The sequence below is a fragment of the Acyrthosiphon pisum genome, chromosome A2 (assembly GCF_005508785.2).
Source record: "Acyrthosiphon pisum isolate AL4f chromosome A2, pea_aphid_22Mar2018_4r6ur, whole genome shotgun sequence".
NCBI classification, from domain to species: Eukaryota; Metazoa; Arthropoda; class Insecta; order Hemiptera; family Aphididae; genus Acyrthosiphon; species Acyrthosiphon pisum.
Window position 1 is genome coordinate 76869364 of NC_042495.1, and position 19817 is coordinate 76889180.

A 19817-nucleotide genomic window follows, 5' to 3' on the forward strand; every position below is an offset into this window, starting at 1 on the left:
ATTGTGTTTTGTGAATTGAGGAGAACCGAAAATGTTAAAAAAGGCGCCAACAACCGATATCATATGTTCATATCACGATGTAGATAATAGATTATCCAACATAACGATAACGAGTACAGTCGTCGATTGGAGGGTGGTCAGCCTGTCAAACGCAATCGGGTCACAGGTGACGTTGCACGTTTCACAACAAACAGGCATGGGTTGTCAAGTCGTCATCATTTGTGCCCGAGCTCGACTTATCGCCGCCAGTTCGAAGTCAGTCGTTATCCGCTTCGCGTCTGTTTGCTCTGTAAGACGTTACTCCCTTGCAATGACTTCCGAACGGAAGATCTGTTGCCCAGCGATGACCGTAGTGGCTTGGTAGGATCGGAGTAGTTCCATCGATGTGATGCCGACTCAAGTGCTCCATAGCAATAGCACCGTCAAAAACGTACTGCAGATAATGAACGCTGAACCGTCCTCGGCGCCCAACAACAATTCTCAACAGCATCTAATGAATGACGAGACGGCAGGTGGTCGCTCGCCGATCACCGGCAGACAGAAAATCACAGTCGTTATACTGTGCTTTGTCAACTTAATAAACTACATGGACCGGTACACAATCGCAGGTAATGGGAATTAATTCTTATCAACTCGCCCGATCTACTCTCCTCTCGAAACGATGAAAGTTCGATGATGGCCTTTTTGCGATAACTATCCCTTATAATTTTATGATAATATATTTGCGACTCCAATCGTTGTTTTCTTTTCGACTGTACCCCGTTAAATCTGAAAATAAATAGTTATCGACATCTCGGTGAAATATAAATATATTATATATATGCATCCAACCACTGTCTACGACAGTTATTGATGGGATTTCATTCACTTGGACCTAACACTACCTAGTAGACCAGTAGCTACTGGTGTTAGTCATTATTTACTATATTCGCCTCCTACTTTATCAATATTATAAGAATTGTTTCAAACAACTGAAATTGAAAGAAAAGAAAATCACTGTGATTAAAAATAGACTAAAATGTAATGTATTTACGTGACCCGATAACATTATAACATTAAAATAGTTTTGAACAGCTATATTTTTATAACAATGTGTGTGGCCTATGGCGGCACTACAATCGGGTATTCAAAACATAATAACTTAACAATTTAAAAACATTTTAACTTGTTTTATTGCTGTCATCTTTACTACCGCTCACTTTTTTCATAAATATTTAATGCATTTTATCTCCCTGTTTACACATTTTATGTTTTAAAATTTAAACATAAAAACCTTTTTACAACAAGACCATAAAATTACATATTACCAAAACTCTCCGATATTTAACGTAATATATATTACCTATAGGTAATGAATTTAACTATTAATAAATGACAATAAAATAATTATTAACTTTTTGACAATAGATTGAAAAAAGATGATTCATAAATCATAATAATTATAAGATAATAGGTACTTGAAACCGAAATTTAAAATTATTGTTTAACACTTATTAATTACTAATACAAATTTAAATAATACAACAAATTGATGAATTCGTTACATCTTTGTATATTAATAATAGGCTAGATTACAGTGGCATACACACAAGGGAGGGGGGAGGGTTCACACCCTCTTGGTATATTTTTTACAATACGCATATATAGATACATAGTTTCTTAATGCAACTCCTCCCATTGAAAATATGTGTGCACTCCTCTGGTATATTGTGGTAAATTTCTCAATAACCCACATTCCTTATGAAAAATAATAATTGTAATACTAACACGATGCTATAACATAAGAAAACATCATTAGGTAAAGCACCTACCAGCTGTAATATTGTGTAACTAGGACCGATAACATACCTATCCTTATATTATGCTGGATACTTGAATACATTTTATGACTCCTGTAGATTCAATAAATAAGACAAAATTAAGAAATTTTAAAGAGTTACTTATTTCAAACACAATTAATCTGGTAAGTAAAAATTGAGTACTGACTCATAGAACAAATCATGAAAATAGAATTTATAAAATAAATCAAGAATGTTTGGAACATCAAAAAAAAATTTATCGTAGGTACCAGGTACAAATTTGCATTACCTAATAATATTATAGTTCATTATTTTATTAAAAAATGTAGAGTAAGCATGTGCTCATAAATATTAGAAAATTAAATTGTTTTCTATAATTATATACACTATGAAACTTAAATATTATTTCTACTCATTTTAAATTATATTCCATATAACCTGGCACCTGTATAGGAAATAATATTGGGGACGGAGGGTTCTTATAAGCATGGTCAAAATGGAAAAAAAATGGCAATTGGGAAACAGAAAATTCGTCCAAATGCTGGACTAATAATAAAATCCAAAAATAATTTTTCAACATTCCAGGCGATTATCACACACACGTTACTTGGGCAAGTCCGCCGTTGCTTTAAAGTTAAACATTTTTATCATTAATTTATTGTTTGCTTCTAGTGAAACTTTTAAAGAATCTAGTTTTAAATGATTACATTTTTGAAAAATATTGATTAATATTTATTGAATAAAAACTATAATAATTCTAATATTTCTATAAATGGTGAAAAATATTTTGAAAATGTTAACAGATCTAGAAAACTCTAATATAAATAGGTATTTTTTGAAAAAATTGAAGCCTACAGTATTTAACTTATGAATTACAATGAAAAAACAGATTAGATTTGATCTTAGCAAAACTGGTTTTGCGCAATAATTTCTGCTTTTACCTTTTTTTGATTAGTAGCCACTAGAATTTTTTTACATACTTTTATTTTCATTGCATAAAATAGAATAGTACCAATATTGTGTGGCAAGGAGGAATATCGTGAAGTGAGATATTTCAGACGTGTACGGCGAGGGTCCCATTTCACCCAAGAGTCTTGGGCTAAGACTGAAATTGACGTCTTACACAAGCCACACATACCTACTATTTTTTAACACGCCTCTGCGTTCATCGATCAGTGTCTGGTTGTGCAAAGGATAGTCTCAGCACTCGGGGATTTCCAATTTACCGCCCGGCACTTTTATGGCTCTGTCAAACAGAAAGCGTTATTTTCACGTCGCGTGATTTTGTAATTTGTTACAACGTGGCGTTTTCACGCGCGTGAAAGCACCACGCCTATGAGCCGTTTACCGCTTTAACGCGTGTTTTAACGCGTTCTGTTTGACAGAGCCTTTAGAGATTTCCACTTTACCGCCCGCTGGACGGAAAAAGTTTCCTTCCTAACGCTCCATCCGTCGTCGAAATCTAAGCTTTCGGTGTAGGTGTGACAAAAAATAATATAACTTATTGTAGATAAAAATTCAATAAACATAAATAATATTAATTTAAATATTATACCTAAATCATTAAAAATAGTTTTAATTCATTGCTGGAAAACATTAAAAATGTTATCTTTGTTTATAATGTATCTTCTTTCACAAACAGGCAAATTAAAGAATACTTACAGGTATGATTAGCTTATCAAGTTTGCTTAATAAGTTTAAAAAATGTTTGCTTGTACTTTAATTAATTGTGTGCATGGAAGTATGAACATGTATTGGAATGATATGCAAAATGTGTTGAATAAACCTCTTAAAGTATTAATAAACTAAACTAACATTAATTCAAAAGTAATTTGAAATATCCTAGTTGCGACTCATAAGTGATTTAATTATACATTTCACATTTGGCTATAGGCTTCCGGCAATCGCCAGACAGACCTAACCAACACTGGATTAATCTAATATGAAAGGTGTCTTCAGAGTTCAGACACATAAAAAGCACATAACCGATTCATTTTATCGCTATGATCAGAATCTATAGAGCAGTAAATCTGTAAGATATAACTTTGTTATACATAATGTTGTTCCGCAGAAAAACATTTTCCTCCCTGACAACGAGGTACACCTGCCCCCCTCCGAAGTACGTGCTTGCCGATGCAGTAGTTCAGTCTAATATTTCTCGTGAGAACTGGAAATCAATGAACGTATTCGTCTATAATATTGTCGTCACCAAGCTGGGAAAAGTTTTAAAATTAAGTTTGTCATTCAATCAAGCATGTTCGTACTAACGGGGTTTAACCCCCTCCCCCATTTAGCCATATTGTTTGTGCGCCGATAACCCCCCTACGCATGTTTCTAGAAATTATCCACAACTGGCACAACTCCCTCCATTGAAAATTCCTGAAACCACCACTGCCCTGCACTGCAGTCAAGTACCTAACTCTGCCCAGCAAGAGACCACACCGATTCTGCGCATCAACACTGAACACCCTGCCATCGAGTTCTACTACCTAAGTGTCGCGTGGAATGCGCAGAAGAACCGATTTTTCACGCATTCTTATGCAAAACAGTTAACGTTAGAATCAATATTGTTTTTTTCATTGCAATTCAAAAATGAATTTCCGTAGGGACTTCAATTTTTCATAAAATATTTATATTAGGATTTTCTAGACATGCTATTATTTTCGAGAATTTTGGGAATATTTGGAAACTAGAAGAGTTATTACAACTCCGCTTATCGCCTAAAATGAAAGTGAATCTCATAGAACCATACTAATGTACTACTTAACTAATATGGAAAGTAAAAGCCACCATCCAAATGTTAGACTTAACGTATTTTACCGCTCCCAACGGTGACGTCACATTCAAAATAAAAAAGACTTTTTCAATTCTTTTTAATAATTGTGTAAGTAAAAAAATAAATATATTTGTTCCAAAAACCAGTATTTTTTTATTCTTAAGATGGCGGTAACTTAAAACAGGTTTCATATTCGACAAAAATTTCCTATTAGTATGCATATATTGGTACGTTAGATAGTTAAATTCATAGTCCTAACTCCGGCAAATATAATACTTTATAACAGCGTTTCCCAAACCATGGGTCGCGACCATTATAGTGCGTCGCGAAATTTTTTTGATGGGTCGCGGTTAAAATTACGCTTATTTTAGTATTTTTGTATTTTATTATAATTTATTTTATTTATATATTATGTATTTATTGTCAAGTACTGTATTTTATAAAAATTCAATGATAAAATTAATAATAATAAAAGTATTATTTATTTATGGCATACCTACTTGATTTTTTTTAGCAGGGGGTCGCGTACCCAATAAAGATTAAATTTATGGGTCTCCTCCATTGCAAAAAGTTTGGGAAACACTGCCTTATAATATAATAAAATTGATTTACAATTCGATTAAAAAATACCCAACCTTGTATTTAATATATTCTATACCTAATTGGCAAATCCAATAATTTCTAACTTACCTCGATGATCATAATATTATTATATTAGGTGTGTAGTTTCTAATTGAATGGTCCAAAGTTCTGTGGTTGTGTTTAAATTTAATTTTTTTGTGATTTTAATGTTTAAATTTATGATTTAATTTTTTTGTGATTTTAACGCCATAGTCCTCACGCTCACATGTATGTCACACGTTCGTATATACGAGCAACATATTAAATTTGCGGTTCAGCATAACCAAGATAATGCTCACAGAATTAATCAAATATAAACTAGCATACCTATTATGATAATTTTACATCAATTAATATACATCTAATAATGAATAATATTTTTTTGAAATGTTTATAGGTAATATACGAGTATAGGTACATATAATAAACTGTAAGTACATGTGTAGTATATACATTGTAGTCGAATTTTACTTAATGATTGCGATGATATTATATACCTTATCATATATAATATATACCTTTTACATGTCTGACATAACTACATAAGGTTATTGATTGACGATTGTATTCTATTATTTCACATGAGAAATCAAGTGCGATTATATTATGTGAATGTAAAAGTAATTATTTACATGTGTTATCAATACTTTAATACTACCTATATTATACAAAGAGTCTTATTTAAGTTTTAGTAACTTTTAGTAGATATAACTATATTGATTAATATAATATTGTGTTTCTATAATTCCCGGGTAATAATAATAATAATAATATAATGATAATTAGATACTTTTTTATGCCATTGAATTAAAATTGTCAAAAATAGATTTCCAACTATGCAATAACTTGAAACATAAACTTGTGTAACACCAAATGTCCCCCTAATTCATAAGTGTGTCCAATATTTCGTTGTCATGCCAACACATAATTGATACCTAGGTACAACATAGTTTAGTTATAAGTCATAACTTTATAAGTAGGTATTGTATATTAATTGTATAGGTAATTTATACAGTTTACAGTATAAATTATTAAATTATAATGAATTATTATATGTAATATTTAGTGAAAGACTAAAGTCTATAAATATATACATAATATTATGATTGTCGAGGTGCAATATTTTCACTATGGAAACTATAAAACCATCTCTGTTGTACAAAATATATAAAAATATAAATATATTTTTGTACACGCTGTATATTTTTCATGATCTGTTATTTTAATTCGAGAATAATGCCTTAATCCATTTTAGTTACATGAAAGTATGAACAAACCGATCTAACCATATTATATACATACAAAATAATAATTATTTAATAATATATTTTATATATTCTATATTTATAAATTAAATGCCTCTTCGCTCTTTTTTAATGAATTTTGTTTTTAATTAATAATAATTGGCTGCGTATATATTGTGTATTTAGAAAGGAGGTACAAATCCAAAGGATATGTTTTGTTTAGTATCAACGAAGGACTCGTTAGACCCATTGGTTAAATGGTTAACCGGATGATTATGACTATAAATTAAAGTCTAAAATTTAAATAATCTATATAATTATATTGTTATATTTATAGTCGGAGATTCTATAAAATATAGAGGGGGGCTCAACAAATTAATAGCAAACAGATCGGGATCCCTATATACCCCTATCAAACTAACTGTTACATGACGAATTGTGTGAAAAATTGGTTGAATGTGTTGAAAATAGGGTTAAAAGAATATTTAATAAGAAAAACTTGAAATTAAAAATATCAAAAAAGTAATTGTATTACAAAATACAAATGTGGACAAAATAAGATTGTCCCATTTTACGTCTTACCCAGTTTCGCCTACATAATTTTATTCATAAAATGATATAATGGATACAATTATACAATAGGTACAAATCACAAGTGTACAATAATTAAATACAATTATAAACACAATTAAAATATAATATTACATTATTGCATTGGTTATTGGTCGGCAATCGCGGTATATTAATAAAAAAAAATATATTACATGGTTTCCACATATAATAAATGAATAGGTATAATAAAACATATTTAGTGAAAAAATTTTACTTAATATCTGTACGATATTGCTTATTTTCTAATTTTTAGTGGGGCTTTAACTTCAAATAAATTATTTTTAAGGGGACTAAGCTCCTTTAAGTCCCCCTCTCGATCTCCGCCTATAGTTAAATTATTATTATTATAATAATAATAAAAATAAGCATATTAATTAATTGTAATGAATAATAAAATTAATAAACAAACAATATGAATACTTACTAACAGTGACGATTTTAGAAAATTATTATGAAACTTTAAGATTGTTTTCGAACTAATACAGTTCTAATTTTCCAAATTTATATGTCTATAAGTATCTAATGACGATGAAGGTTATAATAAATAGTTTGTAATTTTGTTCAATAACTGTTAAAGCATTTGAAACCATAAAAGAGAACACCTCGAATGTATTTTTATATACGTGTATAAATGCCAAAGTTCATTAGTATTGTTGGAACGAGTACAATGTTCTTTTTTAAAATAATCATAACATTGAACACCTATTCAAGTCGACATGTCTGAGTTGGTGCATGTTATATAATATTTTTATCTTTTTTATAAATATGCCGTGTCGACGTGACATTTACATTTAGTTTACAAAGATTGTTTTCTATTCATTTAACTATTAGCAAAAATTAAATTATAGGTTATTTAATAATTATTATTAAATATCAGTAGTATATACCTAGTTTTTTACCATACATCCACATGATGAAACTTGCGTAAAATAAACATTAAACCATAATTTTTATTTTATAGGTTCAGTACGATTATTGTACAAACTATAAGGTATAAAAAAGGGGAAAGTCGGTAACTGCTTTGCTGTACAGTAGGAGTCGAGTATAACTACATTGTCATAGTCATTGAGTAGGTCAATATTATATTGAATCTGAACCAAAAATAAAACATTGCATACGAAAAACGATTCAGAGCCTATTATAATATAAATAATAAATATATTCCTATTATTTAATTTACTATTGTAATTTATTTTACTATTAGTAGTATAGTGTAGTACGGTATAACCAATAATGAATAAAGGCAAAAAAAAAAAAAAAAAATAGGCAATAACATATAAGTATAAAATTAATCTAAATATGAAAATGTAATTGTATACTCAATATAATAATAATATGTACCTACACGTCTCAAATTCCTACGAGAAATATTTCTGTTGTCTTCGTTATTCATCCTAATTTTAATTTCAAATATCTCTATAAAAAAATCAATTTTTTATATTTTTCATTTCCAACTGGAACTACTTATGAGAAACCTTGTATTCCATTTTCAAACTTTTTGACCGATTTTTTTATCGATGGTTTTAGAAAAATAAACATAAATAAATCGAAAAAGTCAAATGTTTATTAAAAAAGTAAAAATAATTTGAGAATTGTATCATGCATAGAAAATGCTAATAAAAACATTAGGCAAAAATGTCAAGTATCTGCATCTAAGGTTATAGATTTTTGAGTTAAACCAAAAAATAAAATCGATTTTGTTGAAAGCTGGTTTTGTCAAAAAATGCTTGTATTTATTTAATTTTATACCATACTTAGTTAAGTTGAAAATAGAATCATATTTTATTATAATTATCGTATATACAGACAAAAAAGCAACAACACACTGTCGTAAAATCTGCACATATATTCTCCGCTCAAAATCTTAAAAAATCGCCTGACAATTATTTATCATATTTTTACCTTGTTCTATATATTTACCTACTACCCAAGCCCTACACTGTTGTACTGATGCACCACGCACGAGTCGTATTTTATTTTGCATTCAAAAATTAAAGCTTTTTATTAATAAATTACTATGTATCATAATATGTTTGGATTTCTCTACAAATATCACCAATATTTTTCTTCGTGTATATTTATTATATTCAAAATAACTTTCTTGGCAATTTTTGTTGGACACTTGTTCAATAATTCTCAAAATCCAATACATTTTCACGGCATTAATAAAAATTATTAAATAAAAAAAAAAATATTAATAAAGAAATTTAAAAAAAAATATATTGTATCTTATATTATATTCATATTTTAACTCTTAAGTTTTTGAAGAAAAACAAGTTATTTTTTGTTTGATTGTAATTAAAATGTTTCATACCAATATGTGTTAATAAATTCAAAGCGGTAGAATCTGCACTGCGTAGTCAATGCGTACCATCATTAATATTTTGATATTGTTATTCTAATATCAATGATTATGTTATCTCAAATATTAGCTATTAATATTTTTGCATAATATGCAGTATTACGTATAATAGCTAATAAATTGTTTTAATTTTAATTAAAAATATTTATTTTTATTATTATTATTGTTTATAGTACAGCATTTCTTTGATTTAAATCACAAAATTATACTTACTCATGAGATTATCAGAACAAAAGTTTGAATTTTAAGTACTTAAACTTTTCTTTAAAATATGTTTTGGTTTTACATATTTAGGTATATTAATTACTAATAATTTACAATTATTAAACGGATTGCTAACTCACTTGATGAGAAATAGATTTAAAATAGTATAATCTCTATTGTTTGGTATGAGGAAACTCAGGAAAATTTTAATTTTACATTTAATCTTACGAACTTCAATAGGTAAGTACATAAAAAAATATCATATTTTCCTTCTCGGTTTTGGTGTACAGAATACAGAATACTGTCATAATAATGACGTTATCGTCTTTAGCAAATGGTGAATACATATTTACCACCACCCATTAAATAATAAAATATATAATGCAGTCTTCTGTCTGTATGTATATTTATAACCTGAAATTATTTACACACAAATATACGTAATGCAATTATTTCTAAGGTCATACTATGGTTTTTATATTTTTATTTTGTATGTGATTCTATAAACTTATTTCATCAGTTATTCGTAGTGAATTACCTAATTTTTTTCTCCTTTCTCGACAAAATATCAACGCTCCTTGCTTGATTTTATTTTATCATATTCATTAGGTAATCATTTTATATTTATAGTAAGTCAAGTTTAGTAGGTATACCTTTTTCACACTGTAAATTTTTCAAGTGGGTGTGTGAAAAAGAAATCGTATAATAGGTATTATATAAAAATCATATTTTTGTAAACGTAACGATAAAGGGAAGTGAGTAAAGTTAAAAAGCTCTTAGTGCCTTCAAGCGATTAATCATGTGAATATCTGAAATAGAGTATTTTGCAAGCCTTCACCACCAACCACTATACTTTGGCAGAGAAACTAAAGTACTGTAATAATAATATTTTCTGTACAAAATTAAATGTTTTACTTTTATGACATTGAAACGTTGAATCATCATCATTATAGGATTATAATATTATTAGTTATTAGTGGCTTATTGCATTGCGTCGGAAGATATACACCCTGTCGGCTGTACACACGACGTATCATAGTATAAATTATAATAATATATTATACATTTATACTATCTATTATGATGCTTTAGCCTATAATAATAGTCGTCCTTATTGTATACGCATTATTACGATGATTCGTGTTTGTTTGGGCTTCATCCGTCCAGAAAAAAAGTACATTACGCTTATTATACGAGTTTCATCATTGTTAATGTTAATAATAATATATCATAAATCACTATACCCGTCGGGGCCATCTGTTCTTCTCCATGGCGTGCACCACGAGGAAAATGTTATTGTACACGCCGCGTCTATTGCTGGAGAATCCCCGGAAGTGTCCGACGTTACTCGCTCCGTCTATATAGACGACGTTAATAAATAAGATAATGCCACATTCATATGCCACCATTATACAATATGGACAGGAGCATAATATTGAGAGATCCCGAGGTTTGAACATACGAAAGAAAGCAGTAGCAGCGCATTAATTGTTCGTATTATACGTAATTTTTCTCTCGCTCTCTTTCTCTCTGATCGCCCTTGTATAACCGTATACAATTTTATTTTATTAACCATGACTGCTGTACAATATTATGTCTACAAACCGTATTTCGGGTCATAGAACTGCATTATTATATCGTGTCTCCTGGTGTCTTGGTCGTATTGTTTAATTATTCGTCGCATCGTTTTAGAAGTGCCCACCCAGTATATTTATACTAATTATACTATAAAATACCATCACGAAATAATTTATACTACGATCATCTCGCGTTTGTGGATGTAGGGCATATACATACGACATACCAATAGCAATTACAATATTATAGGTAATTATTAATTAATTACGCTATCCTAAAAAATTGCTCGCCACATAATTGGTTACTAATTACGTCGATACGCGTATACGTATCATTATATCAAATCAATATCCATTCATAGATCATGAATCATGATGTATTGATGTATTGTTTCCTTCGTTTTGAGTATCGAATATTTTGAATAATTTGTATTTAAAACACGATATAATTGTAAAAATGATGTATTATGTATACGTTTAGATTTTTTAAATAATATTATTATAACTCGTGTAGTGCATACCACATAAGTAGATTTCATAAAATAGTCGATCACATCGCAATGTATTGTTTACTATTTAATCAAATAATTTCGGATGAATAATATTTTAATATATTACCTCTTAACTATATTTCTAGGTATTCTAGTCGATATTCAACACCAATTTAAAATCGGAGACGACAAAGGTGGCCTATTGCAAACCGCATTTGTCATAAGTTACATGATATGCGCTCCGGTCTTTGGCTATCTAGGAGATAGATACAACAGAAAATACATAATGGCTTTTGGCGTGTTTCTGTGGTCATTAACTACATTTGTCGGTTCTTATATGAACGTAAGTTTTATTAGATTAAACTATAAAAGTTTGTTGTTTTTTTTTCAAATAATTTTTACAGCAAAATTTGTTCACAGGAATATTATTTATTTTTGTTCTTCCGGAGTTTGGTGGGTGTCGGTGAAGCTAGTTATTCGACTATTGCGCCTACAATTATAAGTGATATGTTCGTTAAGGACGTGAGGTCGAAAATGTTGGCTCTATTTTATTTCGCCATACCCGTGGGAAGGTATATCTGAACTCGCAATGTTTCAATTCTGGCCAAATAAAGCTCATTATTTTTTTATTTTTTTATTTTAGTGGTTTGGGCTATATTGTCGGCTCAGTAACTGCTAGGATTCTCGGTTCTTGGCACTGGGGATTGCGCGTCACGCCGCTGCTCGGCATGTTGGCCGTCCTCTTGATTATGTTCGTTATGGAAGAACCCGAACGAGGTCAGAGCGAAGGATATTCTCACTTGACCACAACGTCTTGGTCTGAGGACATACAATTATTGTGTCGGAAGTAGGTGTTTCTATATACACTTGATTGTTTATTTTTGTGTATACATGCCTACATCATTTAATCGTTTTGTTACCAGTCGGAGTTTTATGTTATCCACTGCCGGATTCACTTGCGTGGCTTTTGTCACAGGTTCTTTGGCCTGGTGGGGTCCCCAAATTATGTGGTCAGGACTTAAAATGCAAAAAGGTTACGAAGACGTGACCATAAACAGGTAGAACTATTATAGAGATGGGTTATGATTACCATTTTATCAACGTATATAATACGAGTGCGATTTATCTACATTTTGTAAAATAATTACTAAAATCTTTTGTCGTTGTATTTCTAGCGTATCACTGAACTTTGGAATAATAGCTATGGCTGCCGGTCTTATCGGCGTGCCTTTAGGCTCATACATGGCTCAACGGTTGAAAGTGCACTATCCTAAAGCAGACCCGCTGATCTGCGCCGTCGGGCTTCTGATATCGGCTCCACTACTGTTTCTGGGACTAGCGCTTGCAGACAAATACAATTATCTCGTGCTGGTTCTGATATTCTTTGGTCAAGTATCACTGAATCTTAATTGGTCAATTGTAGCCGATATACTATTAGTAAGTGTTTTTAAATAGCCGAACAAAATTATGGCTAGGTACAGGTGTATATACATAATTATTATAAGGTGAAGCAAAAGCCCAACTGTTCTCCCCTGTTTGTTAGTGTATATAACAAACATAAAAAAGTGTGTTTGTATACCTACAGAGTTGTCGAGCTAAAACCGAACACACTTTACTACATTACATGACTGATACATTATGCAAAAGTAGCAAGTCAAAACATAACATATTTCTTATTCGTTTGCAGTTGCTGTAAAAGCTAGTCAACATTTAAAATTTAAATTTTTAAAGATTATCTAATCATTGACATTGATAATAGACATTGCAAATAGTTTATAGTGATCAATTTAAGTTTCTAAGCTCATTACTTTGAAAAGTTTTAAGTTTTTTGAAAATATTCTTTTTATATAATTTTATATAATTTTAAAACAAACATTTTTTCATTATAATTTTTTAAGTTTTATTCTTTTTGAAAGACATCATACCCTATAATGTTAATTCCATATTCCTAAGCAGAATATTATTCGGAGATTTCAATCTATAAATATCAAATTTTGGATAAGTAGTTCATTAATTATAAGCATTTAAAGTTTATATGAGAGCAGAGTAATGGACGACATTTTGCAGGAGACCCCCGTACCAGTCTACTCCGCTCATCTAAACTTTAAATGCTAATAGACCACCTTGTATAACCTACCTTATCCTATAAAACTAGAATGCTAACATATTCACTTAATATTATTGTATATTCTGTTATTCTGTATTTAATTTTTCTGTACTGAATGCCTCCGGGCATGTATTATAACAATACAAAATACAAATGTAGAATTATTTAAAACAAAAAATGTATTCAATAAAAGTTATTAATAATAATAATAATATTATTAATAATCTACTATGCCTACTAAATATTTTAAAGTTCAAACTCGTGATTTACTAACATTTCTTTTGTTTTGAATTTTAGTATGTCGTCAGTCCTACTAGACGATCAACAGCTGAAGCATTTCAAATTTTGTTTTCACATGCATTTGGAGATGCTGGTAGCCCATATCTCATTGGAGTGGTAAAATTTATAAATTATTTTTGCTTAAATAGGTGCAATTCAGGGGTCAGTGCAATAACAAGCCACAACTCCATTTTCAAAAAAAATCATGAACCTAACTTAGTAGATGCTACTGATCTTGTTATTGCACTGACCCTTCAAATTAAATGGAGGCTAGAAAGACAGAAATAAGCCTTTTAAGAAATCGTTGACTAACAAACCAATGAACATTTTTAGTTGTATACTTATAACTTAATGAATCCCAGGGTCCGTAAGTCCTCCTCCAAATTTGCTTAACTAGTTGCACCTAGCTAAGCCATCTAGTGTTTAATAAATTACGTTTGATTGTCAGATTTCAGAAATTTTAAAAAAATTCTTTGCAAAAGGGACTATACCAGTACTTTTGGCTTCTATGACATTAGCCAATAATAATTTACAAACCTCCAGCGGTGACAAACAAGATGACATTAACAACTTCCATAGTCTTCAATATGCATTGTTCATTACAAGTTTTGTTGAAGTATTAGGAGCAATGTTTTTCTTTTTTACTGCTTCCTATATTGTCAAGGACAAGGAATTAGCAGAAACAGAGACTCCAGGTTGGCCAAGCTACACTCCTATTGTAAATTAGTATATATGTATTTTAAGTCTCAATTATTTATAAGCAAAAAAAATGGCTAATTCAGCCCAATCACTAGTCTAAAAACATACATGACACAATTATTTTTTAACATTTTTACAATGGCTACAGTTATTGTGTTCTTATAATTTATTTATTTTAATTTAATTTTTATGGACGTTGGTTAATTTTGTGCATTATTATAATTTTTATATTTTTTTGGTTTGCGTTAATGCTTGCTCACACCTTTTTCCTATCCTTCTTGTGTTTTCTTTCTATACAACTCAACATCATGAGCTTGATAATTTATATTTGTATGTATACTCTCATTTAATACAATACAATAATTTGTGGCTTTGGTATTTATGTTTTTGTAATATCTAATGTATTATTGTGATATATTTTGATACTGTGTTCTAATAATTATAATTATTAATACATTTTTTTATCGTCCAACAAAAACTAGGTAATATCAAACGGACTTGAAAGATTTTTATAAGTGACATGCCTAATGAAATAGCAAATAGAAACATATTGAACTTTTTGTTAATTTGACTGAATATATTAAATAACTGTAACTTAGTTTTCTAAATAAAGTAAAACATTTAAATACAAATACAATTTTTCTATATCATTGATCCGATATATCAGAAAACTCTGTTTCTATTGTATGAAATAAGACTTGAAAATATTATTAATGTATATTATCTTTCATGTTTTCATTTGTTTTTTGTAAATAACCCCTGCATTATAAATAATATGCATAATATTAATAGTGACTCATGTAGTCGTTATATAATACATGTTAATGAAAAGTGGTGATCATTTATGATTTGTTTCATTACCAACCGGGCATATTATACCAGGGTATATGGTTGGTTGGTGTTTAGTTGAATTTATGTTTTATTTATCATACCAAGAATAATACTCATACATTTCAAAACAATTAATAAAAGAGGCGCAACCTTTTTGATTTAAAAATTGTTATTTTAAATGCCTAATGTCTTTCTGGATTAAACTTTTCTTGAAAAAACAACAAGGCAGGGCTTAGTACCCGAATAATTTATTTGGGTTTTGAGTGTTCAAACACCAGAATTAAACAAAGGTTTGGGTGTTAATATCAGTTGTTATTCGGGTTAATATTAATTAATACGGATGTTAAGTAGTACAGAAAAAACATATTTTTTTATACCTAGTTATTTTTACTAGAATTTTTTGTTAAATTATAATTGTTAGCTTCTCTAGTCGTAACATTGTTATTATTAAACAAATAATTAACTACAAAATCAATCTAACCACATAAATACATACAAATAAAAACTATTCCGGTTTTGGTTAATTCTGGTGTTTTGAAAATAGTCATTCGGGTTATATAAATTTCAGGTGTTTGATTTTTAAGGGTGTTCTGGGTTCTAGTTAGTTCTGGTGCAAGGTCCTGCAACAAGACATCTGCCTCGTTAACCCTTTAAATATAATGCATAATATGTTTATATGTACAGTGTACACAGGTCACAGGCGACATATTATGATCATATTTTGTAAGACTCCTCTTTGTACCTGTTGACTCTTATTACCACATTAGTATTATTAAATTAATGTGGGAGTTATTTTATTTCAATACATAAAATTATGTATGCAAAAAAAACAATATTTTGTAATTCTAGCTCAAGTTTCAAAGGCTCATATTCCCGTGTTTCCCAATGACGTGGTTAGGACAATGATACGACCTGAATTATCTTTGACTATATTAAAATTATTAAGCAATAGGCATACTCAAGAACTTCTGTATTTTCCTCTATAACTCCGCCACCTACCACGACTTTTCAAGCTATATTGGTTGGTAGCCAAGCAACTACAATACGTACACCCTTAGCTCTCAACTGCGGTCTTATTGTTTTTACGATATGATTGGCAAAGGGGGTATCAAGAGTTAGCCGCCTCTAAGTTTTTTAAGGGCGTGTGTGGGTAATAATTTAGTACGACGAAGAGGTTAAGAATATGACAGTTAATGCATTTTTTGGATTTTGGATGGGTGGATGGAATATTGTAATATTACTATTATTACTTGCATCTAAAAATGTCAAGTTGTACCTCACTCTACTACTGCAAACCACAGTTTTTATTATCTGTTAAACTGTATAGTGAACATAGACATTTAAATTTTGTTTATTTCTATTATAGTGGATGTCGTGTAATATTTATTCTTACTTGCCAATTTATTTGTACTATACGAACACAGAAGCGTACGCTTCTACCATATCTATGCATGGAGCACATGCCTGTTTTAAATCTAATAAAATGATTAAAATAAATATTGTTACTAATAACTACGACGCAATAAAACGATAAATTATTAACATATTGTTTTTAGTTGTACCTATTTTTTTCTTTTCTATAGTAATTATTGTCTTCGTTATCATAAACACATCATTGTTCTAAAATATATATCTATAATTTTGTAAAAACTAGTAAACACTAATTAGTAATAATTTAATATTATAAAATCCAACACTAACAATATTGGTGATTGCTAATTTGTGCGGTATGGACGTGTGGTTGGTTTTACATATTATATAATTGTTATCTTCGCTTAACTACTGGTTGTTTACAATACGCTTTGTTGGGTTTTCACTGTTTTCGGCACACAATTTTTTTTCTTACGACATCACTGTCATTTTGTTTCTTTTAAACAACGTGAATTAATTTCAGCAGATTATGGACCAGATACTGTTCAAAACAGGTATCCCGTGGACGAAACACGTTTGCACGGTCATTCCAATCCCCGTTTTGTAGCCTAAAATCAATGAAAAAAATAAATAGAATGACAATAAATTTGATTTTGTGTAAATTTAATCTGCAATAATTGCTTGAGTTGTTGTTACGTTAAATACAATTGCAATTTTATGTCTCACTGTATTACTCTGTCGTTGTGTCGTTTGTTAATTGAAAAACGCATTCGTCTTACATATACCTACCTAATAATAATGTAAATGTTCACATTATATTTATCTGTGATACTTTAAATATCGTAAACTAATGCAAATTCAAAATAAATTATTTAACATATGTATAGAAAGTAATATGATTATACCCGCTATTATAAAATATTTATCTGAAAAAAACTGCCCTTGTTAATCTGTTATAAATTATAATAGTAATGATGTTGATGTTTTTTGTATTTATTGCCATAATTTTGTATTCGCACACTGGTAAATTTATCTGAGTATTAAAATGTATTATATACCTAATTTATTTTGTGAAATAGTTGTAAGAAATTTTTTTTTGTAAGTTTGTACAGAAATTATGTTTTTTTTTTTATATTAATATGAAATAAATAAAATGTGTGTGAAACATCGACTTAATAACATAGTAGGTATTTATAATTCGTACTAATTTACACTTTGTACTACAAAATTGGATTGAATAATGAACAAAATGTCTTAGTGTAGGTACCACTAATTGTGATGATGTATAATATTTGTATAATAAATTATATATACAAATGTAGGTACCTATATTATATATAAATAAAGGTCACAGAAGTGCAGTGTTGGTAACAGTGGCGAACGCAGGATTTTTCAATGGGGGGGGGCTTGAAAATTAGTTACAATTTTATTTTTATTTTGTCCAGTCTAATAATTGCAGACGTTTATTTGAGGTATTTTAAAATGTTTGTAACTTCTCAACTTTTCTGGTAGAAAAAATCCTCTGATCATAAACTCCGATGCATGATTTTGGAAGCAAATTGTACTTTTAGAGGTCAAAATTGAAAATGCTCAGTGCTTTTTAGGATAATTGGAGGAAAAAATGAAAATTTATTAAAATTGCTTGGTCATTATGCCGTCCTCACTCCGGATTGTATTTGATTAATTAAAATATTTTTTTTTCTGTAAATGTCAATAAAAAATTATTTATCTGGTCAAAAATATTAAAAATGTGTATAACACTTACGCATAGTAAGTTTTTATTATAGCTGAACCGCCTAAACATAGGCATCATGGTTATTTTTTATAAGCATTTAAAGTTTAAATTTCGTCAAAACCACAGTCAATTTGTAGTTCAAAACTTATAAAATATTAAATGTGTATAATCTAAGACTAGAAAATGTAATTCAAGGTCTTTCACACAAGTAGTTTACACTTTTATCGAAAAATTTAGGAAAATTGGTATGCAAATACAATACAATGTTTTTTCAAAAATTAGTTTATTTTGGTAAGACGTATATGAAATGTACGTCTTGCTTACTAATTACTATTGAGTATGACAGTTGAAACTTGATAAATATTTATTTTTTTTAAGTAACAATAATACGGGCAATGGGACGCGGACGCCACTGGTTGGTAACGTTCCTTTTATATACGAAATAGAAATCGGTTTCAATTCTCCAATCCTTTAGTATAAATAGGAATTCGTTCGGTTTCTCGTTAATTTAATTCTTATTTTATTATAACGTATTTTGTCAATATTTGAACTTTAAATGCTTATAAAAAAAAATTGTGACTGGATTTTTAATTTTTTTCATCTGCCTTTAAAACAATATAATAGGAACCTTCTATTAAATTTTCAAGCTTTTTTAACCAACATATAATATTTTATTGATATTTATAGAACAAAAAATAGAAATTGAAAATGTCCGTAAACAGCTCAAAATAAATCAAAATATTTGGAAAATTTTATGAATAGCATAGAAAATGCTGATATAAACATTCAATCAAAATTTCATGTACCTAGGTACATGCTACGGTAATTTTTATAAGAGTTGCACTAAAAACCAAAATCGATATTTTCGAAAACATATTTTGTGTAAAAATTCCCGTTTTTCCTTAATTTTTCTTTTGTTTTTCACTGCGCTTTTGAAAAATACTGAACAATTTTAGATTCTGAGTGGAACGATGAATGTATTGATTTTACAATGATGTGTTTTTTTTTTTTTTTTTTTTTATTTTTTTTTGTGTCTGTCATCACCTTTTAGGACAGTAAAACTGCTTCCATTTTCTTCCACAGTAACTTTTATGATTGGAAAGTGAATC

The 19817-nt window shown here is 29.3% G+C and overlaps 1 protein-coding gene across 3 annotated transcripts; it reads left to right on the forward strand.

Annotated features, from left to right (window-relative positions):
- Positions 1-215: 215 nt before the first annotated feature.
- LOC100167095 (protein spinster) lies at positions 216-18133 on the forward strand. 3 transcript variants are annotated; one of them, XM_001945748.4, is made up of 9 exons: positions 216-608; positions 11833-12029; positions 12107-12258; positions 12330-12533; positions 12610-12744; positions 12862-13123; positions 14091-14189; positions 14521-14767; positions 17500-18133. In XM_001945748.4, exons 1-9 carry the CDS (start codon positions 389-391, stop codon positions 17583-17585), a joined length of 1602 nt encoding a protein of 533 aa, XP_001945783.1. In that variant the 5' UTR covers positions 216-388; the 3' UTR covers positions 17586-18133. The 3 variants fall into 3 exon arrangements, with proteins under 3 accessions (XP_001945783.1, XP_008179647.1, XP_008179646.1); XM_008181425.2 differs by lacking the exon at positions 17500-18133 and adding an exon at positions 15254-15646; XM_008181424.3 differs by having other exon boundaries at positions 221-608; positions 17497-18010.
- Positions 18134-19817: the final 1684 nt, after the last annotated feature.